Source organism: Anomaloglossus baeobatrachus, chromosome 7 (assembly GCF_048569485.1).
Source record: "Anomaloglossus baeobatrachus isolate aAnoBae1 chromosome 7, aAnoBae1.hap1, whole genome shotgun sequence".
Lineage (NCBI taxonomy): Eukaryota > Metazoa > Chordata > Amphibia > Anura > Aromobatidae > Anomaloglossus > Anomaloglossus baeobatrachus.
In genome coordinates, this window is record NC_134359.1 from 285,551,295 (window position 1) to 285,570,852 (window position 19,558).

The following is a 19,558-nucleotide window of genomic DNA, read 5'->3' on the forward strand; positions in this document are numbered from 1 at the left end:
GGGGGGACCCTGCACCAATTTTTTTTTTATTTCTTTATTTTTACTGTACGATATAGACCTGCAGCCTGGGTGTGTGATTAGAGACCGTCAGACACACTGTCACTCAGTGCTGGGGTGCGTCTGACTCCTACTAATCACAGAAGCCAATGGGCGGGGAAAGCATTACATATGCATAAAAGCTAATGCGTGGTCCTGAAAATGAATGAGTGGCCAGGAGTAGTTACAGCCGCGCCGCAGCCTCGGAAAGTATGAAGCGCTTGCTTTATTATTTTTTTCATTTTTTTATATTACCCGAGTGCCAGATTCGGATCAGTACCCGGAATTGCCTGAGAATTCCGGGCCTGGCACTCGGGTACATTTGAAACCGGGTGGATCTGGACTTTAATCATGCTGGTCTGCCCATCACTATCCAAGATCTATTGATTAAAATGAACTTTGTTGGTGAGAAAACCCATTTAATGGTTCAGTAGTTGTGATACATTCACAGTTTTCCCTGCTCTGAGATTCCTTAGCAAGAATCTGCTGACAGATTGCCTTTGAGGTGCTTGAACACTGCATGATTATTGCAAACGAGAATGCATAATAATTGTGCAGTCTAAAAGGGATGCCTATTACCCTACAAATAAGCAAAACACTTGTTTTGTCGGGTGAAATAATCTTTTGGATTACCCAGAAAATGATCATTTTGTAAACAGGACCTGCACTGCTGAGAACACTGGCAGGCTATGCACACTAAACAATCTATTACAGATGACTAAAGGGAATCTGTCACCGCATTTTTGTCACCTAATTAGAGCACCATAACGTAGGGACAGAGATACTGATTCCCAGCATTTTTCACTTACTGGGCTGCTTAGTGTAGTTTTGATAAAATCACTGTTTCATCAGCAGTAGATTATCATTACAGGACTGTTTGGCGTGCTGCCAGGTAGTCCATCCAGCAAATTAATGAACTCTGTATAACTGCTGGATCTGTAGGAGAGAAAACATTGATTTTGTCAACATGGCAGCAAACAGTTCAGTATTTGACAAATCACTGGAATCGGGGTCTCTGCCTCTACATTATGCTGCTCTCAGATGTGGGAACAAAAACCTGGTGACAGATTCCCTTTAAAGGGAACCTGTCAGCTGAAATTTCACAATAAACCTAAAAGATTCCCCTTCTGCAGCTCTTGGGCTGCATTCTAGAAAAGTTCCTGTTGCTATTGTGCCCCCTTTGAAACTTAAATAAATACTTTATAAAGTCTTACCTTTTTGTATGCAAATCTTTTTTTATGGTCACGGGGGCGGGCTTTCTAGCGTCCATTATTTCCCCTCCTGCCGCTTTACGCCGTCCCTCATTGCTCATTTCCATACCTGAGGACGCTGCCCAGTGCTCCCGAGGTCTCGCGCATGCCCAGTGCCACTCTTGCAGGACTGAGCACTGTGCACAGTATGACCGCTGGTGACGTGATTGCGCAGACGTGAGATTATGGGCGGCGCTGTGATTGTCATCAGCAGCGTCATCCAAGTACTCGCCCATAATCTCGTGCCCGCGCTTTTCCCTCTGCCTCCACCATTATGCGCAAGCGCTGGCCATATGAACCCACGTTACCTATTACCGCAGGCGCAAGATTATGGGCGGCGCTGTGATTGTCATCAGCAGCGTCATCCAAGTACCCACCCATAATCTCGTGCCCGCGGTAATAGGTAACGTGGTTCATATGGCCAGCGCTTGCGCATAACAGTGGAGGCAGAGAAAAAAGGGCAGGCACGAGATTATGGGCGGGTACTTGGATGATGCTGCTGATGACAATCCCAGCGCCGCCCATAATCTTGCGCCTACGCAATCACGTCACCAGCGGTCACACTGTGCACAGTGCTCAGTCCCGCGAGAGTGGCACTGGGCATGCGCGAGACCTCGGGAGCACTGGGTGGCGTCCTCAGGTATGGAAATGAGCAATGGGGGACGGCGTAAAGCGGCAGGAGGGGGAATAACGGACGCATGAGAGCCCGCCCCCGTGACCATAAAAAAAGATTTGCATACAAAAAGGTAAGAATTTATAAAGTATTTATTTAGGTCTCAAAGGGGGCACAATAGCAACAGGAACCTTTCTAGAATGCAACCCAGGAGCTGCAGAGGGGGAATCTTTTAGGTTTATTGCGAAATTTCTGCTGACAGGTTCCCTTTGACTGCTTAGCGCACATCTCAAGGTCGACTATGTAAACTGGCTATTAAACAACCTCTGACGACCACTAATTGGCAAACATGTTACCGGCTTTCCGAACTGTTTGGCTGACAGTTATTCCTTCTGGCCGACCCATACACATGCGCATGTAGGTCCGTTGTACGTTCATATTTTCTTAATGGGACGATGGGTGTAAGCTGCTGTCAGTCACCTTTGTCCTCTCTATATTCCTGATTAAGGTTTATCTGTCCCAAGAACAAAAGGATTGGACATGCTGAAATCCAACTGCCTAATCATTCTTCTCCCAGATATCTGCTACTAGTAGAGTTCCCATTATACATATAAGATGGTTAGCCAGACCTGTCCAACTCATCATATTTTCCTGACATTAACGTGTTTAGATTTCTTAAAGGGAACCTGTCACCGGATTTTGCCCTTCTAAAGTAAAATTAGTACCTTAAGCAGCACTCTATAAAGGTGCACTTTACCCCCTGACCCACCAACCCCGTAGACCCCACAAATACCTTTATAAAATCTCCCGTCCTGTATGTAAATTGTCCGGTCCAGTCCGGTTGGTTTCCTAATCTGTGCCTCCTGTCCCACCTTTCGCCTTCTTCCTGTGCCTCAGACGCCTCCTACTCTTCGTACACCATCCATGTAGGCAGGCAAAATCTTGCACCTGTGCAGACATATTCCTAGTTCGCGAAGGCGCACTTCACTATGCCCTATTGCGGGCAGAGTCGAAAACATAGGTGCACATGCACAACTGGCGTGTTCTCTGCCAGGTGCAAAATTTTAACCGGCAACGTGGATGTCGTCACCCGCTTCACCCAAACTCGCCGGTTTGCACAGGTACACCTAAGTTTTCGGGAAGAGCGAAGTGGACATGTGTACACCGGGAATATGGAGATTTTGCCCACATACATGGAGGTGTCATCCACGTCAATCAGCACAGGAGGACGGCGAAAGGAGGGACAGGAGGCGCAGATAAGGACGTCCATCGGACCGGACCGAACAATTGACATACGGGGCGGGAGATTTTATAAAGGTGTTTTTGGAGTCTACGGGGGTTGGGGGGATCAGGGGGTAACGTGCACCTTTATAGGATACAGCACAGGCGCTGCTTAAGGTGCTAGTTTTCGTTTAGAAGGCCCAAATCTGGTGAGAAGGTTCCCTTTAAATGTGTTTTATTTTGATCTTATATTAAATCCACTAATAAGGATGTGACAGTAAAGATAAAATGAAGTTGACAACTCTTCGTCTATGGGTATCGAAAAGATGAATTCAACGACACTGTGGTTTGTTTAGATTATTTTTTATTAATGTTTTATGTGAAAGTAATATTTCCAGGCTTGGACATGCCATTTTAGGACCGAAGACTTAGGGTGGAAAAAAGTATAGTTGTCACCCATTCAAATATGTATCTCATTGTCTTTTATAGTTACGTTTCCTTTTTATAGTTATATTATGCGTAATAAGGGACCAAAGGTGTACATGCTTCAGAGACAGCCCAAGTAGTTGTTCTGGAATCCGTAAGTAATAGGCAGCTCAAGTAAACATGATTTCACTTTATTATGGGTTTTGTTTACCCCCAGAAGCTCCCCCTCTTCACTATGACATCAATATTACCAAATATTGAGAAGAAATTGCTAAAGGGCAATGTCACCCTCTTCAACTACGGATAAAAGGTGGGAGATGACAACTTCCAGGTTGTCCTGTTCTGAGATGGAAAGACATGTTCCCCAATTCTAGACTGCTCTGTATGTATTGGGGTGAAGACTATTAGTGCATAACTATGTGAAAAGTCTAATGTTTATTTTTTTGTAGTAGGTTGAAGGCAGATCACACAATGCTCCCTCACTTATAGGTACACCATCTTGAGTGGTGATTAAGGGAACCTTTCTTCAGATTTGTGTTGCCTGATCCAAGGGTAGCAAGAATCCGACAATGGCTGTGCGATTGCAGCCAGGTATGCTTTACTCTGATTTTGTCTACAGCAAAATATACTTTGAAAAGCTTTATGGGGACTGTGTGTCTTGGTTGACTAGTTTGATGTGGTCCCCGGCCGGCGTCTCCCTGCCTCACTCCACCCTTAGTGACAGGTCTGTCTATATGTGATAAGGAAAGACTTAAAAGTTGGCTGAGGACCACATGGGACTAGTCAGCCAAGGCAGACAGTCCAAAGATGGCTTTTCAAAGTATAATCAAACATCAAGGACAGCGTCCCAGGAGTATTTTCCGACTTCTTAATTCCATCAAGCAACATTTCGCCCTACATGTGGTATGCTTGATAAAGCCCATATGTAGGGAAAAATGTTGCTTGATGGAATAAAGAAGTTGGAAAATACCCCTGGGACACTGTCCTTGATGATTGATTGTGTTATGGAAGCCAAGTGGATCCCTTGGTCTTAGACTTGCGTCCCTTATGCTTGGAGTGAAGGACTCTACCAGAGGTGCTGCAAACATTTGTTTTTGGGCTTTTCAAAGTATGTCTTTTCTGAAACTGTGCAGCATAAAACATACGGGAACTGTTTATTTTGGCTGATTAGTCCCATGGGGTCATCAGCCAGCTTTCTCTGCCCACTTTCTATGATTAACAAGTCTTACCGTATAACATAGGGAAAGACCTGTCACTAATAAGGAGCAAGGCAGCGAGAAGATGGTCTAGAACCATATCAAACCAGTCAACCAAGACAAACTGCCCACCAAACGCCTTTTCAAATTATGTGTTCTCTGAAACTCTGCAGCATAAAACTTATCGGAGGTTGTCTGTCTTGGCTGATTAGTACCATGCAGTCCTTGTTCGGGTTGTCCCTGCCCCACTTCCAATGACTCATTGATAGGCTGGGGCCACATGGGGACTACTGCGATCCACTTGCATGACACTCGGCTCGTGCTGGCAGTACAGCAGAGCCGAGTGTCATGCGTGTGTCCTTGCAACTGAGGTCCGTTCGTGCGAGCAGACCTCAGCTGCGGGGTGGCGGGCTGGCACTCATGAGGGGAAGGAGGGAGTTCTCTCCCTCTCTCCTGCGTAGCCGGCTATTGCCATTCTCGCACTGCACTAGCGGTACACCGGTGTACCGCGAGTGCAGTGCGATTTTTCTTTCGCCCCATTCACTTGAATGGGTGCGAGAGAAAGAGTCTCACATTACACCCCCAGCATGCTGCGATTGTTTTCTCAGTCCGATTACGGCTGAGAAAATAATCACTCATGTGTGCTCACACACAGGCTAGAATTGGTCCGAGGGGAATGCGATGTTTTATCGCACTCCACTCGCACTGTTTTTCTCGCCGTGTGGCTTAGGCCATAGGGAGACCGGTCACTAAGAGGGAGCAAGGAAGGGAAAAGTCGGCCTGAGACCAAATCTGACCAGTCAACCATGGCATTCAATATCGGTCTGGCTTTTCAAAGTATTTTTTCTCTGAAACGCTACTTGAGTAAAGCATACCTGGCTGCAATCCCGCAGATAGTGTCTGATTTATACTGTTCGGGCAGCATGAATCTTTTGACAGGTTCCTTTAAAGTCTATATCCAAGACATGAAAACTAAATTCAAAGGTCCTCATACTGGAGAAGTTCTTTAAATGGTACATCGTAAACTCGGAGGGAAGACTATCGTTACTAGTGAGATTCATATCCTAAATATCTAAATGACCTCTGCCATGTCAAGAAGTCAATATTAGATTCTTTGGCCATGTAAATTCCCTATTTGGACAGTCTAGGAATTCAGTTTAGTCTGTTTTATTTTGTAGCATTAATCTGCAGGACAATTAATGGCTTATTCTAATCATTTAGGAAACGTTTAGGACAAATATATCTTTCTAACAGAAAAAATAAAAATTGTGGTTGATGCCTTTTAATGACTACGTAAAAAGGTGATTTTGAATGGAAATTTTGATACGACTTAGGTCTCTTCATCAGGCTGAGACTAGAGATGAAGGAATCGATTTGCAGGGCGCTGGTTCATTGGCCAGGTCAGTATTCTGTGGTCACTGGATGGGAGACCTGGTAGCTGCCTCCGACCGGCTGGCATCGACGGCTGCTCTTTTGATTAGCCGGCCTGGTGTGACGTGTGATTGTTACTTCATCACTGATTATTACTCCACAACAGTGATGTTGCACCAGGCCACTTTAAAGATGAGCCACCGATGCCAGCAGGTAGGAAACGATCGGGAAACTCAAGTCCAGTGGTCATGGAATACAGATGTGGCAGTTGGATGAGAGCGGATTGATTCAATCTTCACTATTAGACACTTAAAGGAGATATCTGGGACTTAAAAAAAATGTGCCTAAGTACTAACAGGCATTTAGTTGCTACCTCCCTGACTATTGTGCCCGGTGCGGTTCTTCACCGGCACAGAGCAATCACAGACCTCTCCTGCCGGTGATTCATCTCTGTGTTATGTCACCGCCGGAGTCTGCTCCAGCGACTTCTGCTCCAATCGCCAGTTGACGCCGTGTTCCTGCCGTGGATGGTGCTGGTGATGGGAGAGGAGTCGATGCCAGCGGCACCGGTGGGCGCAGGCTCCGATCATCCACTGGGTTATCTTGGGATCTGCAGTATCGCTGGCTGACTGTGGGTGGCGTGTGTCTTCCAGCTGAAGTTGCCAGCGTTCAGCTACAGCCAATGGGAAGACACCACACCCTTCTTATTCCCCCTCCTGTCACATGACCACTGCCAGAGATAGTTCTGATTTCTTGGCTCGTGGTCCACCCTATTCTGTTTTGTGATTCCTGTGTGCTGACTTCTGCGTGTTTTCTGACTACCCTTCTGCCTATTCCTGGTTTGACCCTGCCTGACGACTACTCTCAATGGACTGCAGCCTTCCACAGGTAGTGATCTCCAGGGCCCTGTGTAATTCCAAATCCCTGTATAGGGGTTAAAGGGTTTCAGGGTTCTGGGGGTCCTGCTTGGTGAGTGGCTTCCCTCTAGTCTGTCCATTACATCCCCCCTGAGTCTGTTGATCCAGGCAGGCGTTACAATCTGCTTCTGTTGAAGTTTCATCAACAGAGTGGCAGATTCTCATCCGCTCTGCTATGTAGATGGGGCGGGACAGCTGACATAATGCTAATTAACAGCCAGAACCCCCCCCAGTCAGGTAGGGGGGATCCGGTTGTCAATCAGCATGACCTCGGCTGTCCCGCTTGGTCTACAGAGCATAGCGGAAAAGAAGCCTCTGCTCTGTTGACAAAGCCACTGTATCGCCAGCAGGAGCAGTCTGTGGCAGGGCACAACAGGCAGGTAGGTAGCAATTACCTGCCTTTTAGTGCTTAGGCACTTTTTTTGTTTTTAAAGATCCAGATATACCCTTTATGTAGTATAAAAAAATTGCAATTTATCATCATCTTTTTAGTTATCCATTAAAAGGTATCAGCTAGTGAGGACTCTCAATATTTTTTGACACCTGTTCAGTGAGCTAAAGTGGAGTAAGGGTCGATAAAAAGGGGGGATGTAGGAAGAAAAGGAGCTCTTTCCATTACATGGGAGTTATGGAAGAACCGAATGACCACGCTACATTGTTTCTTTAACACCCATAGTCTTCAATAGATAGATCTGCTTCTTCTTGTCCAATTTTTGCCCATTACAGCACTTTGGTCTACCAATTGGAGATGACGTAGATTAGGCTTTGGTTGGTGGTAGAATTTAACTCATCCTTTTAAATGGTATATACAGAGGTGTGATGTGGTCCTATAGCTACAGACAGGATTGAGCCCTTCTTGGTCTTGGTCTATGTCATTGTACATCTCAGAACAGGTCTGGTGTTTGTTTTAACCCTATTTATTATTTCACGAGTTTACTGGGAAGTTGACTTGGGTCAATAGTATATATAATGTATATGGACTATATTTGTTTGGAATCTTTGTAGTGACCGGCTATGATAATCATGATTCTGATTGAAGTTGGTTAAGGAAATTCAGGTGTTGCAAATGCAATATAAACTCTATACTCCATTTTATTAAACTCTAAAGTGTGTTTTGTTTTCGATTTTCCAAGTAGCTTTTCTCCAGAAGGAAGAAAATGGACTCTCTAGTGCCACTTATCTTGACAGTTGCATAAAGATTAATCTCATATCAGTCTTTTAATGTCTGAGACTGGTTTGAACCACAACAGGGTGGCAGGACATGGAGCTATGACAGATCAGCGTGCCTGTACTGCACTGTTTTCTTAAATCCCCTTGACTTTTATGAATCATGCTCAGTTATTTCGTAGCCTGACCTTTTGTGGACTGGACGCAGCTATACCCATCTCGGCCATAAAAGAGATCCAAAGGGATCCAGTATAAGGAGGCTTATAGGTCATGCAATGTTCTTCCTCTCATCCAGTTAGATCAGACATCTAGCTTTGCACTGATGAGGGGTGAAAACCCCGAAACATGTGTCTGCTTTGGCTTTTTTCCTAAGTCATGTGGTAAAGTTCATTAAAGAGTGGATATTGACATTTAGGATTGCTATCTCCAATAAGTGACACTAGAGTTCAAGTCCTCTTCCTCTCTGAAGAGACAAGAGGCCAAAAAAGACTAAAGTGGGCTAATTTTTAAGCTCTTTTGAGGGATTGACATTGATATGAATGATTTCCTATTAGTGGTACTGAATAGACTAGTAGATTTTTTGACTAGATACTTTTTAAAATGTTTTTATCATTTATGTTCTTTATAGGGATAACAAAACACCCTTCAGAGTTTCTATGTTTTTCCATGTCTGTTAATTTCTCCGTACATCCAGCTCATGATATAACTGGTGTCAGTAATTTTAAATCAAACCCTTGAAAAAAACATTTTGGAAGAACCTATTTTGACTTTCCACCTCCACTAAATATACCTTCAATGACTACTTAGCAAGTAATGTTTTAATAATTCAGTTTGTTTTTTTTTTCATTATTAAAGTGAAGCTTTTCTTTTAATATCAATGGGGTCAGTCTATGAATCAACACTTGTGACAATGCAGGTAGTCTTTCCGTGCATGTTGAAAACCAACTTTTTGGATTTTGACCTCTTTAAAAGGGGTTGTCCACTACTAGGACAACACATTCCGATTCCACATGTTTTCCAAAGGTAAAATAATAAGCCTATACTCACCTCTTGTACTGGTGCCGTTCCAACAGTGGCGCGGCTCGCGATGCCGGGGTTCATGTGGGGTTGTGACATCACGTGAGCTCCGCATACAATCATTGCCGACTTCTGTCTTCCCGCCTTTGGACCAAACGAGTTAATGAACAGGAAGTGAGCTTTGCGGCTGTGCTCACTTCCTGTTAATTGCCTGTCTCGTCCAAAGGTGGGGAGAAGGAATCTGGTGTTGATTGGACATCGGGCTCGTGTGATGTCACAACCCCACCGGAGCCCCAGCACTGTGAGCTATGGCACCGGTGGAAGGGTGCCAGTACGAGAGGTTAATATAGACTTTATTATTTTACCTGGGGAAAACATGTGGCATTGGAAGAGGTTATCCTAGTAGTGGACAACCCTTTTGAAGAGGTCAAAAACTAAAAAGTTGGTTTTCAACATGCACCTAAAGACTACCTGAATTGTCACAAGTTTTGATTCATAGACTGACCCCATAGACTATCTGTTGAACCAGTCTTCATTTTTAGAGAAGACTGATTACTACTTTGCTTTTGTGATCAGTAGGTGTCTCAGCATCTGGACTCCACCGATCAACACTTTTAAAACAACAATAACAAGTCAAACATTTCCTAAAAGGGGTATTTCCATCTCACACCTATCCCCAAGATATGCCATAAACATGTACTAGATACTAGTTCCACCAATGGGACCTCTCTCTATCTCGTAAACGGAAGCTCTGTCACCTGACAGTGCATTCATTTTTATGGGAATTTCGACAACTTATCCATTAACAGTAATGGGGCACCATTTTTGAGATATTGATGAGACTCTCATTTGTGACAAATTTGTGACATTTCCACATAGGAAATAGGAATATTTCTTCAAATGCCTGTTGACTACCCAAGTTTATGTTTTTAACCTCTTTAAACTCTACCAATACTGAACAATTCCTTAAAGCTGGGGTTTATGTCAAGTGTTTTCATCTTATTATCTCTTAAAGTGTTCTTCCCATTTCTTCCTTTCATGGGAGAAATAACTACTTCTAGGTCCCGGCCAAGAGAAACGAGCTTATGTTGGTTGCTTGACTTGGGCAAATTTCGTGAGTTACGCCAACAATGTAGCACTCTTTGATATGTGGGGTTATTCACATATACTTCTATTAGGACCAAAGTAGAGAATCCAGGTGTATGCCTCGCTGTCACCAGAATGACCAAATGTTGATTGCATTATAACTTCTTTTATTCAGGGCAATGCGTTTCAGAGGGCTCAGTCTCCTTCATCAGGACAATCAAGAAAAATCAACCAATGTCCTGATGAAGGAGACTGAGCTCTCCAAAACGCGTTGACCTGAATAACGCGTGCCTTTGTTGGCTGAAGCAATTTTTCCTGTTGTAGAAGGCAAAGATGGAAATAACCCTTTCAGTAGCCCCCCCCCCCATGTATTTGTAAACCCCCGACAGCATCCAACACATCTCCACAACTCATACAATGACTGATAAATGATTTATAATACAGATCACAGAACAGGAAAGATTGTTAAAATGGAATACAAAGTAGAAATGACACAAACAAAAAAGTCATAACCACCACCACAAATATATTTTCGATACAGTCCCCAATGAAAACATGAGTGGTCTAAGTAAGGTTGTCCCTACTATGGTTACCAGATAAGGATCACCCATCTCCGCAACCCATGTTAGTTTGTACACGTCCTACTTTTAGTAATTTTTACGGAAACTCAAGAGTTTAGTTCAACCAGTAGCAACAGGGTTAGTGGTTATTAGACAAACATATTGAGGACATAACCGAAGAGCCATCTTACAAAACACCATGAAAAGGTATAACAAGGCGTTTTTTTTTCAATGAATATTTATTATAAGCAAATAGACAGCTACAGAGTCAAGGCAAAGACGAAAAGAATTTTGCTGGCAATGTCTCATAGGGTGTACAGTCAATGAACAACCAATGCCGTGAGGGTCTCATCTTTACAATGACAGAAATGATCAAATATAATAATACAACATTTCCGTTGCGTTGGCAAATAGCAATAGTTCATACATTAATACAATTCATAACACAACTGTGGGAGATATATATCAATTAATCCGATATTTTATTTACCCTGAATTGAAGTGGCTGATTTATTTACACTGAGGATAGAGGAAATACAGAAGATAATGGAGTTGTGCCACAATTTATGACTAGGCCAACAGCGGTAATGGATGTCACTATAGAGAAAGTACTGTATATGAATCCAAGGGTATAATCTCTGTCTTCGTAGGGAGCTGAAGAGTGGTCTTCATAGCGGTTACATTAGAGGTTACACATTCAGTAAGGAGTAGGTAGCAGGAGAAGTTGGGATCATACAAGAAAATGCTTTGCTACTGATCAAACTAAACATTCAAGAGACAGGACGTTGCAGGATGACTCAAAGTTTTTGGTTTTCGGACCCTCGTATGCACCCCTAATTGGCCAGCAAGTGGATGGACAATGACTTGAATCGATGATTCTCGTTGAATGTGGCTAATTCATTCTGATTGTCTTTCTATTGACATAATTTTGGGGATTTGTGGTAGTATAACTTGTATCAAATATAAGAGGCGTCACTTAAAGGGATCCAACCATCAGGATTTTCATATATAAAGTAAAGTCGGTGCTATACTGGTGCTAGGATGCTGAATCTACCCATACATTTTCTTCTGAGATTGGATGGTTTTTTTTCCAGAAATATGTGCAAACAAAGTTCCTCCAACGCACTGCTATTTGATTGACAGGTGCAACAGGAGGGGAATATGTGGATTGGGTCTAGCTATCTATTTCCACCCCTATCGGTCTGCCTGCAACGGAATTAACGTGTATGGTGACGACAGGTGGAGGGAAGAGATACCCTACCCACATATTCCTTTACTGTTGCACCTGTCAATCAACTAGCAGTGCATTGCTGGAACTTTACTTGCACATATTTCTGAAATAAAACATCCAATCTCTGAACAAAAGGTATGGTTAGATTCAGTATCCGAGCGCCAGTATAGCACTGACTTTACTTTATATATGAAAATCCTGCTGGTTGGTTCCCTTTAAAGCTCATGGCCCTCGATGTAAAATCTTTAACAAAGCCCCAAATTTTCTATCATAGGAGACCATTCTTCAGGGTTCGGGGTAAAATTTTGCAAATCAGTTAGCGATCAGCAATAATTACAAGGAATTTCTTTAGCGTAAAGTCAAAAGACAAATTAAAAGTTTGACTTATACCTTCGATAAGTTAAGTAAGGTATGCAAAATAGTTGCTCCAATTGTGATTTTTTTAATAATTACTTCAAGTTATCAGGTAAGATAGTAATGAGGCTTAGCCTTTCTTGTAGCCCCCCTTTAGTGATAAAATTGGTATCTAGTTGGATAAATGATAAATAATACATTGCCTGGGTGTTGTTTGGGGAGAGAATATGATGAAGGGGTGATGGATGGCAGATGATGGACCGGTCATAAGTCCTGACTGAGATTTTCCAGCTACTGAATTGGTAACCACAGATAAACAAATCTCATTTCCCATCAAAGTAACAGAAAGTCCAAGAATATAGTTATTAAATTACAGTACAACAGAGAAGAGCCATACTGCGTTGGTGGGAAGGACAGTCGGAATTAGAAGAGGAATCATGCACAATCTTCCAGTTAAGACTTTTCATCTCTGTTCCTTAGGACATACTGCAAATATCCTTAAAACTTACTGGCGATACGGCAGAGTAAATTGCTGTAATGTCGTCAGGTTGCATTTGATTACAGAAAAGTCCGACGTTATACTGTAAATAAGTGATTATACTGAAGGTACCGGTGCATGGATCATCTGTTAATGGGAAAAACAAAAAATTAGTCATGCAGGACTTTACTTGCAAAGGTTACCGTTACCTAGTTAGCAAAGGAGTGAGTGCCATGATCTTTCAGGACGCAAGGGGTTAATTAAACTGTCTGGTATACTTTAATTTTGCTTTTCTCAATATCTCTGCTTACAGACATGGAATTATAATCTTCATTGCTTGAATGGACATATCTTTCCTGAACATGTGATGTTTACACAAAGACTTATGGTTATTTTTATCGTTTCCAGTAATCACCTAACTTTTTTGATAGCTGGGACCCCCAAAGATTCCGGCATCATTACTCTGATATGCCCCATCGGAATGGAGCTATGGGCATGAATGTGAGCCTATTCATTGTCTATGGGACTGTAGGGGATAACCTCAAGCTCTATATTGGGCTATACTCTTCTCTCATGATGTCTGCGCCAAGTCTCCCGTAATTTTATCATGCCTTGTGAACCCTGCAGCCGGTCACCGGACACTTCTGGCTGGTTGCAGGGCTCATGCAGCAGGACAATGTCATGCGAACCCTGCCAGACGCGGTGTTGACATTGCTGGAATGGCACCACCGCGGCAGGTGAGTACCTTGTTTTTATTTTAGAAGGGGGACTATTTTACTTAAAATCAGTTGCCCGATTAAAGGACAACTCTTTAGGGCTTTTTAAGGGGTCAGACGTTGACTTACAGTCATCCATAAGTTTTTTTTTTTTGGGAAAACAGATACCAGATATCAGAAACCACCATGGTCAAGCGTGCAACCATGTGTTTCTAATCCTTTAAAGGGAATCTGTCACCAGATTTGGTGACTATAAGCTGGGGACACCACCAATAAGCCCTTATATACAGCATTCTAGAATACTGTATATAAGAGCCCAGGCTGCGCTGTAAAACAAAAATCACTTTTATAATACTCACCTAAGGGGCAGTTCGGTCCGATGGGTGTCGCTGCTCTCCGGTCCGGCACTTCCTCTCTGCTGTAGTCTACATTTTCTTCTACCCAGTCCCCATTGTGGATAATGTGTCCTACGTCATGCACACTAGCCGGCATTGATGTCCTGCTCAGGCACACTTTGATCTGCCCTGCTCAAAGTATTGTAGTGCGCATGCACGGCCAGTATTTAACCTTTCCTCATGCTGTGCATTACAGTACCTTGATCTGCCCTCAGTAGGGCAAATCAAAGTGCGCCTGCACAGGACTGCAATGTCGTCCTGTGGATGACGTAGATGCGTCATCCACACTGGGGGATGGGTAGAAGGAGGACGGAAATCCCAGCAGAGAGGAGGCGCCAGTCCAGAGAGCAGCGACACCCATTGGACCGGAGAGAGAAGAGGTGCCGGAGCTGAGAGCAGCTACGCCCATCAAACAGGAGAGAGGTGGCGCCGAACTGGAGAGGAGTGACACCCATCAGACCGAACTGCCCCCCTAGGTGAGTATTCTAAAAGTGTTTTTTACGTTATACAGCACGGCCTGGGCTCTTATATACAGTATTCTAGAATGCTGTATATAAGGGCCCAGTGGTGTTGGCTGCAGCTTATAGTTGCCAAATCTGGTGACAGGATCCCTTTAGGTTTCCCCTCTACAAAACACTTTAGACGTGATGTAAACTGCAACATTATTGCAAACGAGTCCTAACCAATCCCATCCTATTACTGCAATCTTCCCAACTGTACTATCTAATTAAATCACGTCTGTGTACGGTAAAGAGAAATACTTACTCTGTGTTTGAAGTTGGTTTAACAAATAGGCTTTTTCGTAGTCTGCGACATACTGCCTCCTTGCAGGTGTTAAACTATAATATCTGCCATTGAAGGCTGCAACACTGTAAGACAAGAAACGGAGTTATAAAATGTATCGGCCGCCATGATGTAAACAGACCGGTTACTTGTTCATTATGGAGTCTGCAACCTTGAGAAGTATCCAGCATGATCACATAAGTATAACTCTTATATTTTAGCTAATAATAATGTATTTATGTCTAGATGGTGGCACCTTTATCAGATAGTCTAGGTAGGGTCATGGACATGCTGATGGATGCTATTGTGGATGAATTATAGAGTTAAAAGGATGGTTCACCCATATTTTTTATTGTCTAGATCCATATTGTATTGACAAACAATGTTTCTCTCAAATACCTTGTGTTGGCAATAGTGCCTGTGAGGGCCCCTATTGCGGACCGCTGTTCCCCGCTCCATGACCCCCGGGCTCCATGACCTTGGGGATCTGGTGACGTCACGTCAAGTTCCGGACACGTCACATCCTTGCGGCCGGCCCCAGTCTTCCTGACTCACTGGGCTGTGGACGGTGTTTCACCGCTTGTCACAGCACAGCGCGTCTCCTGCTTGCAACGTTCTGCTGTGAGGGAGAAGGGAGGAGGGGGAGCTGATGGGATGTGACGACCGGTGAAACACCGCCCACAGCCCATCACTCACAGACACTGCGGCCGGCTGCGGTGTCAGGAACTTGATCCCCGAAGTCACGGAGCGGGGAACAGCGGTCCGCAGTAGCGCCTCTCACAGGCACTATTACCAACACAAGGTATTTGAGAGAAACATTGTTTCTCAATATAATATCGATCTACACAATAAAAAATATGGTTGAACCACCCCTTTAATGATTGAAGGTGGTCTGAATTGTTTTCTCAGACATGGTCATTGCAACTACATGTTGCCACCACTAGGGGGAGCTCACTGTATGCAGATTTATACACCCACCACAAGGGGGAGCTCACTACATACAGATTTATACAGCCACCACTAGAAGGAGATCACTACATATGGATTTATACAGCCACCACTAGAGGGAGCTCACTACATACAGATTTATACAGCCACCACTAGAGGGAGCTCACTGCATGCAGATTTATACACCCACCACTAGGAGGAGCTCACTACATACAGATGTATACACCCACCACTAGGAGGAGCTCACTGAATACAGATTTATAAAGTCACCCCTAGGGAGAGCTCAGTGTATACGGATTTATACAGGGGGAGCTCACTGCATGTAAATTTATATACACACTAGGGGGAGCTCACTGAATACAGATTTATTCAGTCATTACTATAGGGAGCTCACTGTGTTCAGATTTATACACCAACTGCTAGGGGCGAGCTCACTGAATACAGGTTTACACAGTAACTGCTAGGAGGAATTCACTGAATACAAATTTATTCAGTTATCACTTGGGGGAGCTCACTGCAAGCAGATCTATACCCCCATCAATAGGGGATGGGGATAACTGCATGCAGATCTATACATGCACCACTAGGGCAAACTCACTAAATACAGATTTATCCACCCACCACTAGGGGGAGCTCACTAAATACAGTGTTATATAGTCACCGCTAGGGGAAACTCACTGCGTACACATTTATACACCCACTATGGGGAGGTCACTGCATACAGATTTATTCAGTCACTACTATTGGGAGCTCACTGTGTTCAGATTAATACACCACCACTAGGGGGAACTCACTATATTCAGATTTATACAGCTACCACTAGAGGGAGCTCACTGCATGCAGATATACACAGCCACCACCAGGGGGAGCTCACTGTATTCAGATTTATAAAGCTTATACCAAACTCAGTAATAGCTATAGACATTGATACGATGTTAGCTCCTTCTAGCAGTGGCTAGTGGAAATAAAAGTTATATTATTTACCAAGTCGGAAAATCTGGACTCCTCCGTATAGATAGATTGTGAAATACATATGGCTTAGTTTGCTATTGCATTTACGCCTCTTTTTTAGCCTGTTTTTGATTTGCTCCAAATTCATATTTTAATTTGCACCGTTTTAAGCCTATATTATATATGTTCTTCTGTTATACGCAAAACTATTGTACAAATGTACTCCGAGTTCTACTACCCCTCCCATCGATGGAGTGATGTTATGTATACCTGAATTCTATTTTTATTTTTGTTTTTTTTCCCTCAAATTTTAATACATTTTAAGCAGAACTGTAAAAAAAAGGAGCAAAAAATGTAAAATACAAAAATAAAGAACATTTTTTTAATTTTGCACAAAATTCATCAACCACATGCACCTTGTTGAAGAGATTAGCGCAAAAGAAATACCACAAGACAAAAAAAAAAAGAAAAGTGGGTAAAAAAATAATAAATTGGGCCCATAAGGTACTAGAAATAGGTCTGATGGTGGGATATTGAAATTTGGGTGGGCAATTGGCTACAGCTGGATGTAGGCCTTTGGGTTCTTTTCCACTTGCGTATAGCCTGTGATGCGAGAGCATCGGAACTTATATGCTAATGACTCTCTGCTGCGTGTGTGGTGCCCCTGAGGCTCAGGTCGGCAGAGGGTACTGCACCCCACTTAGGGTGTGGTGCTGATCATGGATCCAAAAGGAGGTCGGTACCAGTTTCATCATCCACAACCACATACACACAGGGTGCCCCTACCCCACTGGGGACTGGGCTAGGGTCGGGTATAAAAGGGGTTTCTAACAGTGTGGCATTTACAGGATACCTCACAACAGGGGCCCCAATCTACTAGCTTAGGACCTGGGTAGGGGGAGGAGCGGCCACCAGAGGGAGTTAAGAGTCACACACACAGTTTACCACACTAGAGAGTTCTCCAGCAGGAGTGACAGTGAGCGGACGTGCTTCCCGGTAGCTCCTGTGGGACATAGGAGTTTAACGGTCGCTGAGGAGATACCGTGTCGGTTCCCCCCGGGGCCGGCACTGTTCAGGGTGCAGCACCCTAGAGTGGTGTAATTCCACGTTGCATCACCAGATTCTGCTGGACGGGGAAGTTCCACGCTTCTTCGACCACCCAAGTTTCCAGAGCCAGGCGGCATATAGGACTCCAGTGCCTCGATCATGGTCAGACTCAAGGGGATCCCCGCTACTGTCATAGGGAACAGTACTCTACCTAGTACGAAAGGGACTCTAAGTGCTTCAAGCCACAGGGACCTACACTAAAAAGCGTAGTGAGGAAGGGCCCACAGACTACCGTACTAGTGTGACTGGGCTGGCAGCTGAAGTTGTAAGTAAATTACACCCTGAGCCCACAGAGACTGTGTTGGCTCATCTTTACCGGTGCTGCCGTCCAACGCTTAGGCGCTAATGGCCATTACTACTTTCATCATCCACCCAGGGCCCGCTCTGCCTTTGGGGAGTGACGCCATCCCAGCTGCCTTAACATCTTCCCCGGTGAGGAGCCCGGCAGTGGCGGCTATTCCCTGGCCGCATACCCCAGGTGGCGTCATGACAAACTCTCCCCAATACCCCGCTTCCCCCACCATTTACTGTACGCCTCGGGGCAACCGAAGCGGACAAGGCCATCCCATGACAACGCCTGACCCGACTCGAAATGGCCTGGCGACGAGTAGGTTAACCACCTGCCCCATAGGGTGCTGCAGGTGCGTCAGCTGAGGGTCATGCGACTGTGATGCGATCTTGCGATCGTATCACAGCCTTGGAGAAGAGGGAGGGAGCATATTCTCCCCATCTCCTCTGATGTCTGTCTCTGTGTATATTGCACTGCAGTGGCATAACATGCAAGTGCAGTGCGATGTTTCACACGCTCCCATAGACTTGTATGGGGGTGCGTGAGCCGAGACTCGCTGCAAAATGCAGCATGTTGCGATTGCACCGAGAGCACGATTCGTGTCGAGAAATAAAAGGAAAAAGGAAAACTGCCTCATTGTTTAACACTGGTGCAAGTGCAATTTTTATCAGATCACACTCGCACCAGAAAATCGCAAGTGGAAAAGAGTCCTACCTCTGGGTACCAAGAAAAAGAAAGTGGCCAAGGCTAAATCAAGGTTTTAGCTCACAGGAGGAAGCATTTCTGTATGGCTAACTACAACTCTCATTTTCTATTATTGAAAATGTTAAAGCTGTTTTCCAGGACTAGAAAAACATGGACTTCCAAAAACAGCGCCACATCTATCCGCAGGTTACCTGTGGTATTGCAGCTCTTCCGTTCACCTTAATTAAGAAATGGACAGGGGAATATAATATGAAATATTATACAGTGGAACCTTGGATTAAGAGTAACTTGGTTTGGGAGCGTTTTGCAAGACAAGCAAAGCTTTTTACAAATTTGTAACTTGGTTTAAGAGCAATGCTTTGCAAGAAGAGCAAATACTCACCGTGCACACTTCTGGTTCTGTCCTTTCACCGTGCTCGGGAGGTATCTTTCTGTACATATGTACTGTATACAGTATACCATTGTACAGTACAGTATATACTGTATAGCATGTCTATCAATTTGCATTTGTGGATACAGCATTGTACTTTCTTTCTGCTAACCAGTGCAGCACATTGCTTATACCTCCCGCACACCAACAATTTTATTGTACACTAAAGTGCAGTTTAATTTGTTTTATACGGTTTTTACTGCACGGTATTTTGTATTAGTGCACTATAATTATATATGAATGCAGGACATTATTTTGTATTACTGTAATGACTTTGTATAAATACAGTAAATATTTTGGGGTTGTGGAAC

The 19,558-nt window shown here is 44.0% G+C and overlaps 1 protein-coding gene across 1 annotated transcript in view; it reads right to left on the reverse strand.

The window, feature by feature from the left end:
* Positions 1-12,273: 12,273 nt before the first annotated feature.
* Positions 12,274-19,558, reverse strand: part of LOC142245541 (uncharacterized) — a 74,516-nt gene continuing 67,231 nt past the window's right edge. The window contains exons 54-55 of the mRNA XM_075318321.1: positions 14,800-14,903; positions 12,274-13,070 (exon numbers count right to left, since the gene is read on the reverse strand). Coding sequence (XP_075174436.1) covers positions 12,922-13,070; positions 14,800-14,903 — 253 coding nt within the window. The 3' untranslated portion in view covers positions 12,274-12,921. The remainder of the gene's footprint in view (positions 13,071-14,799; positions 14,904-19,558) is intronic.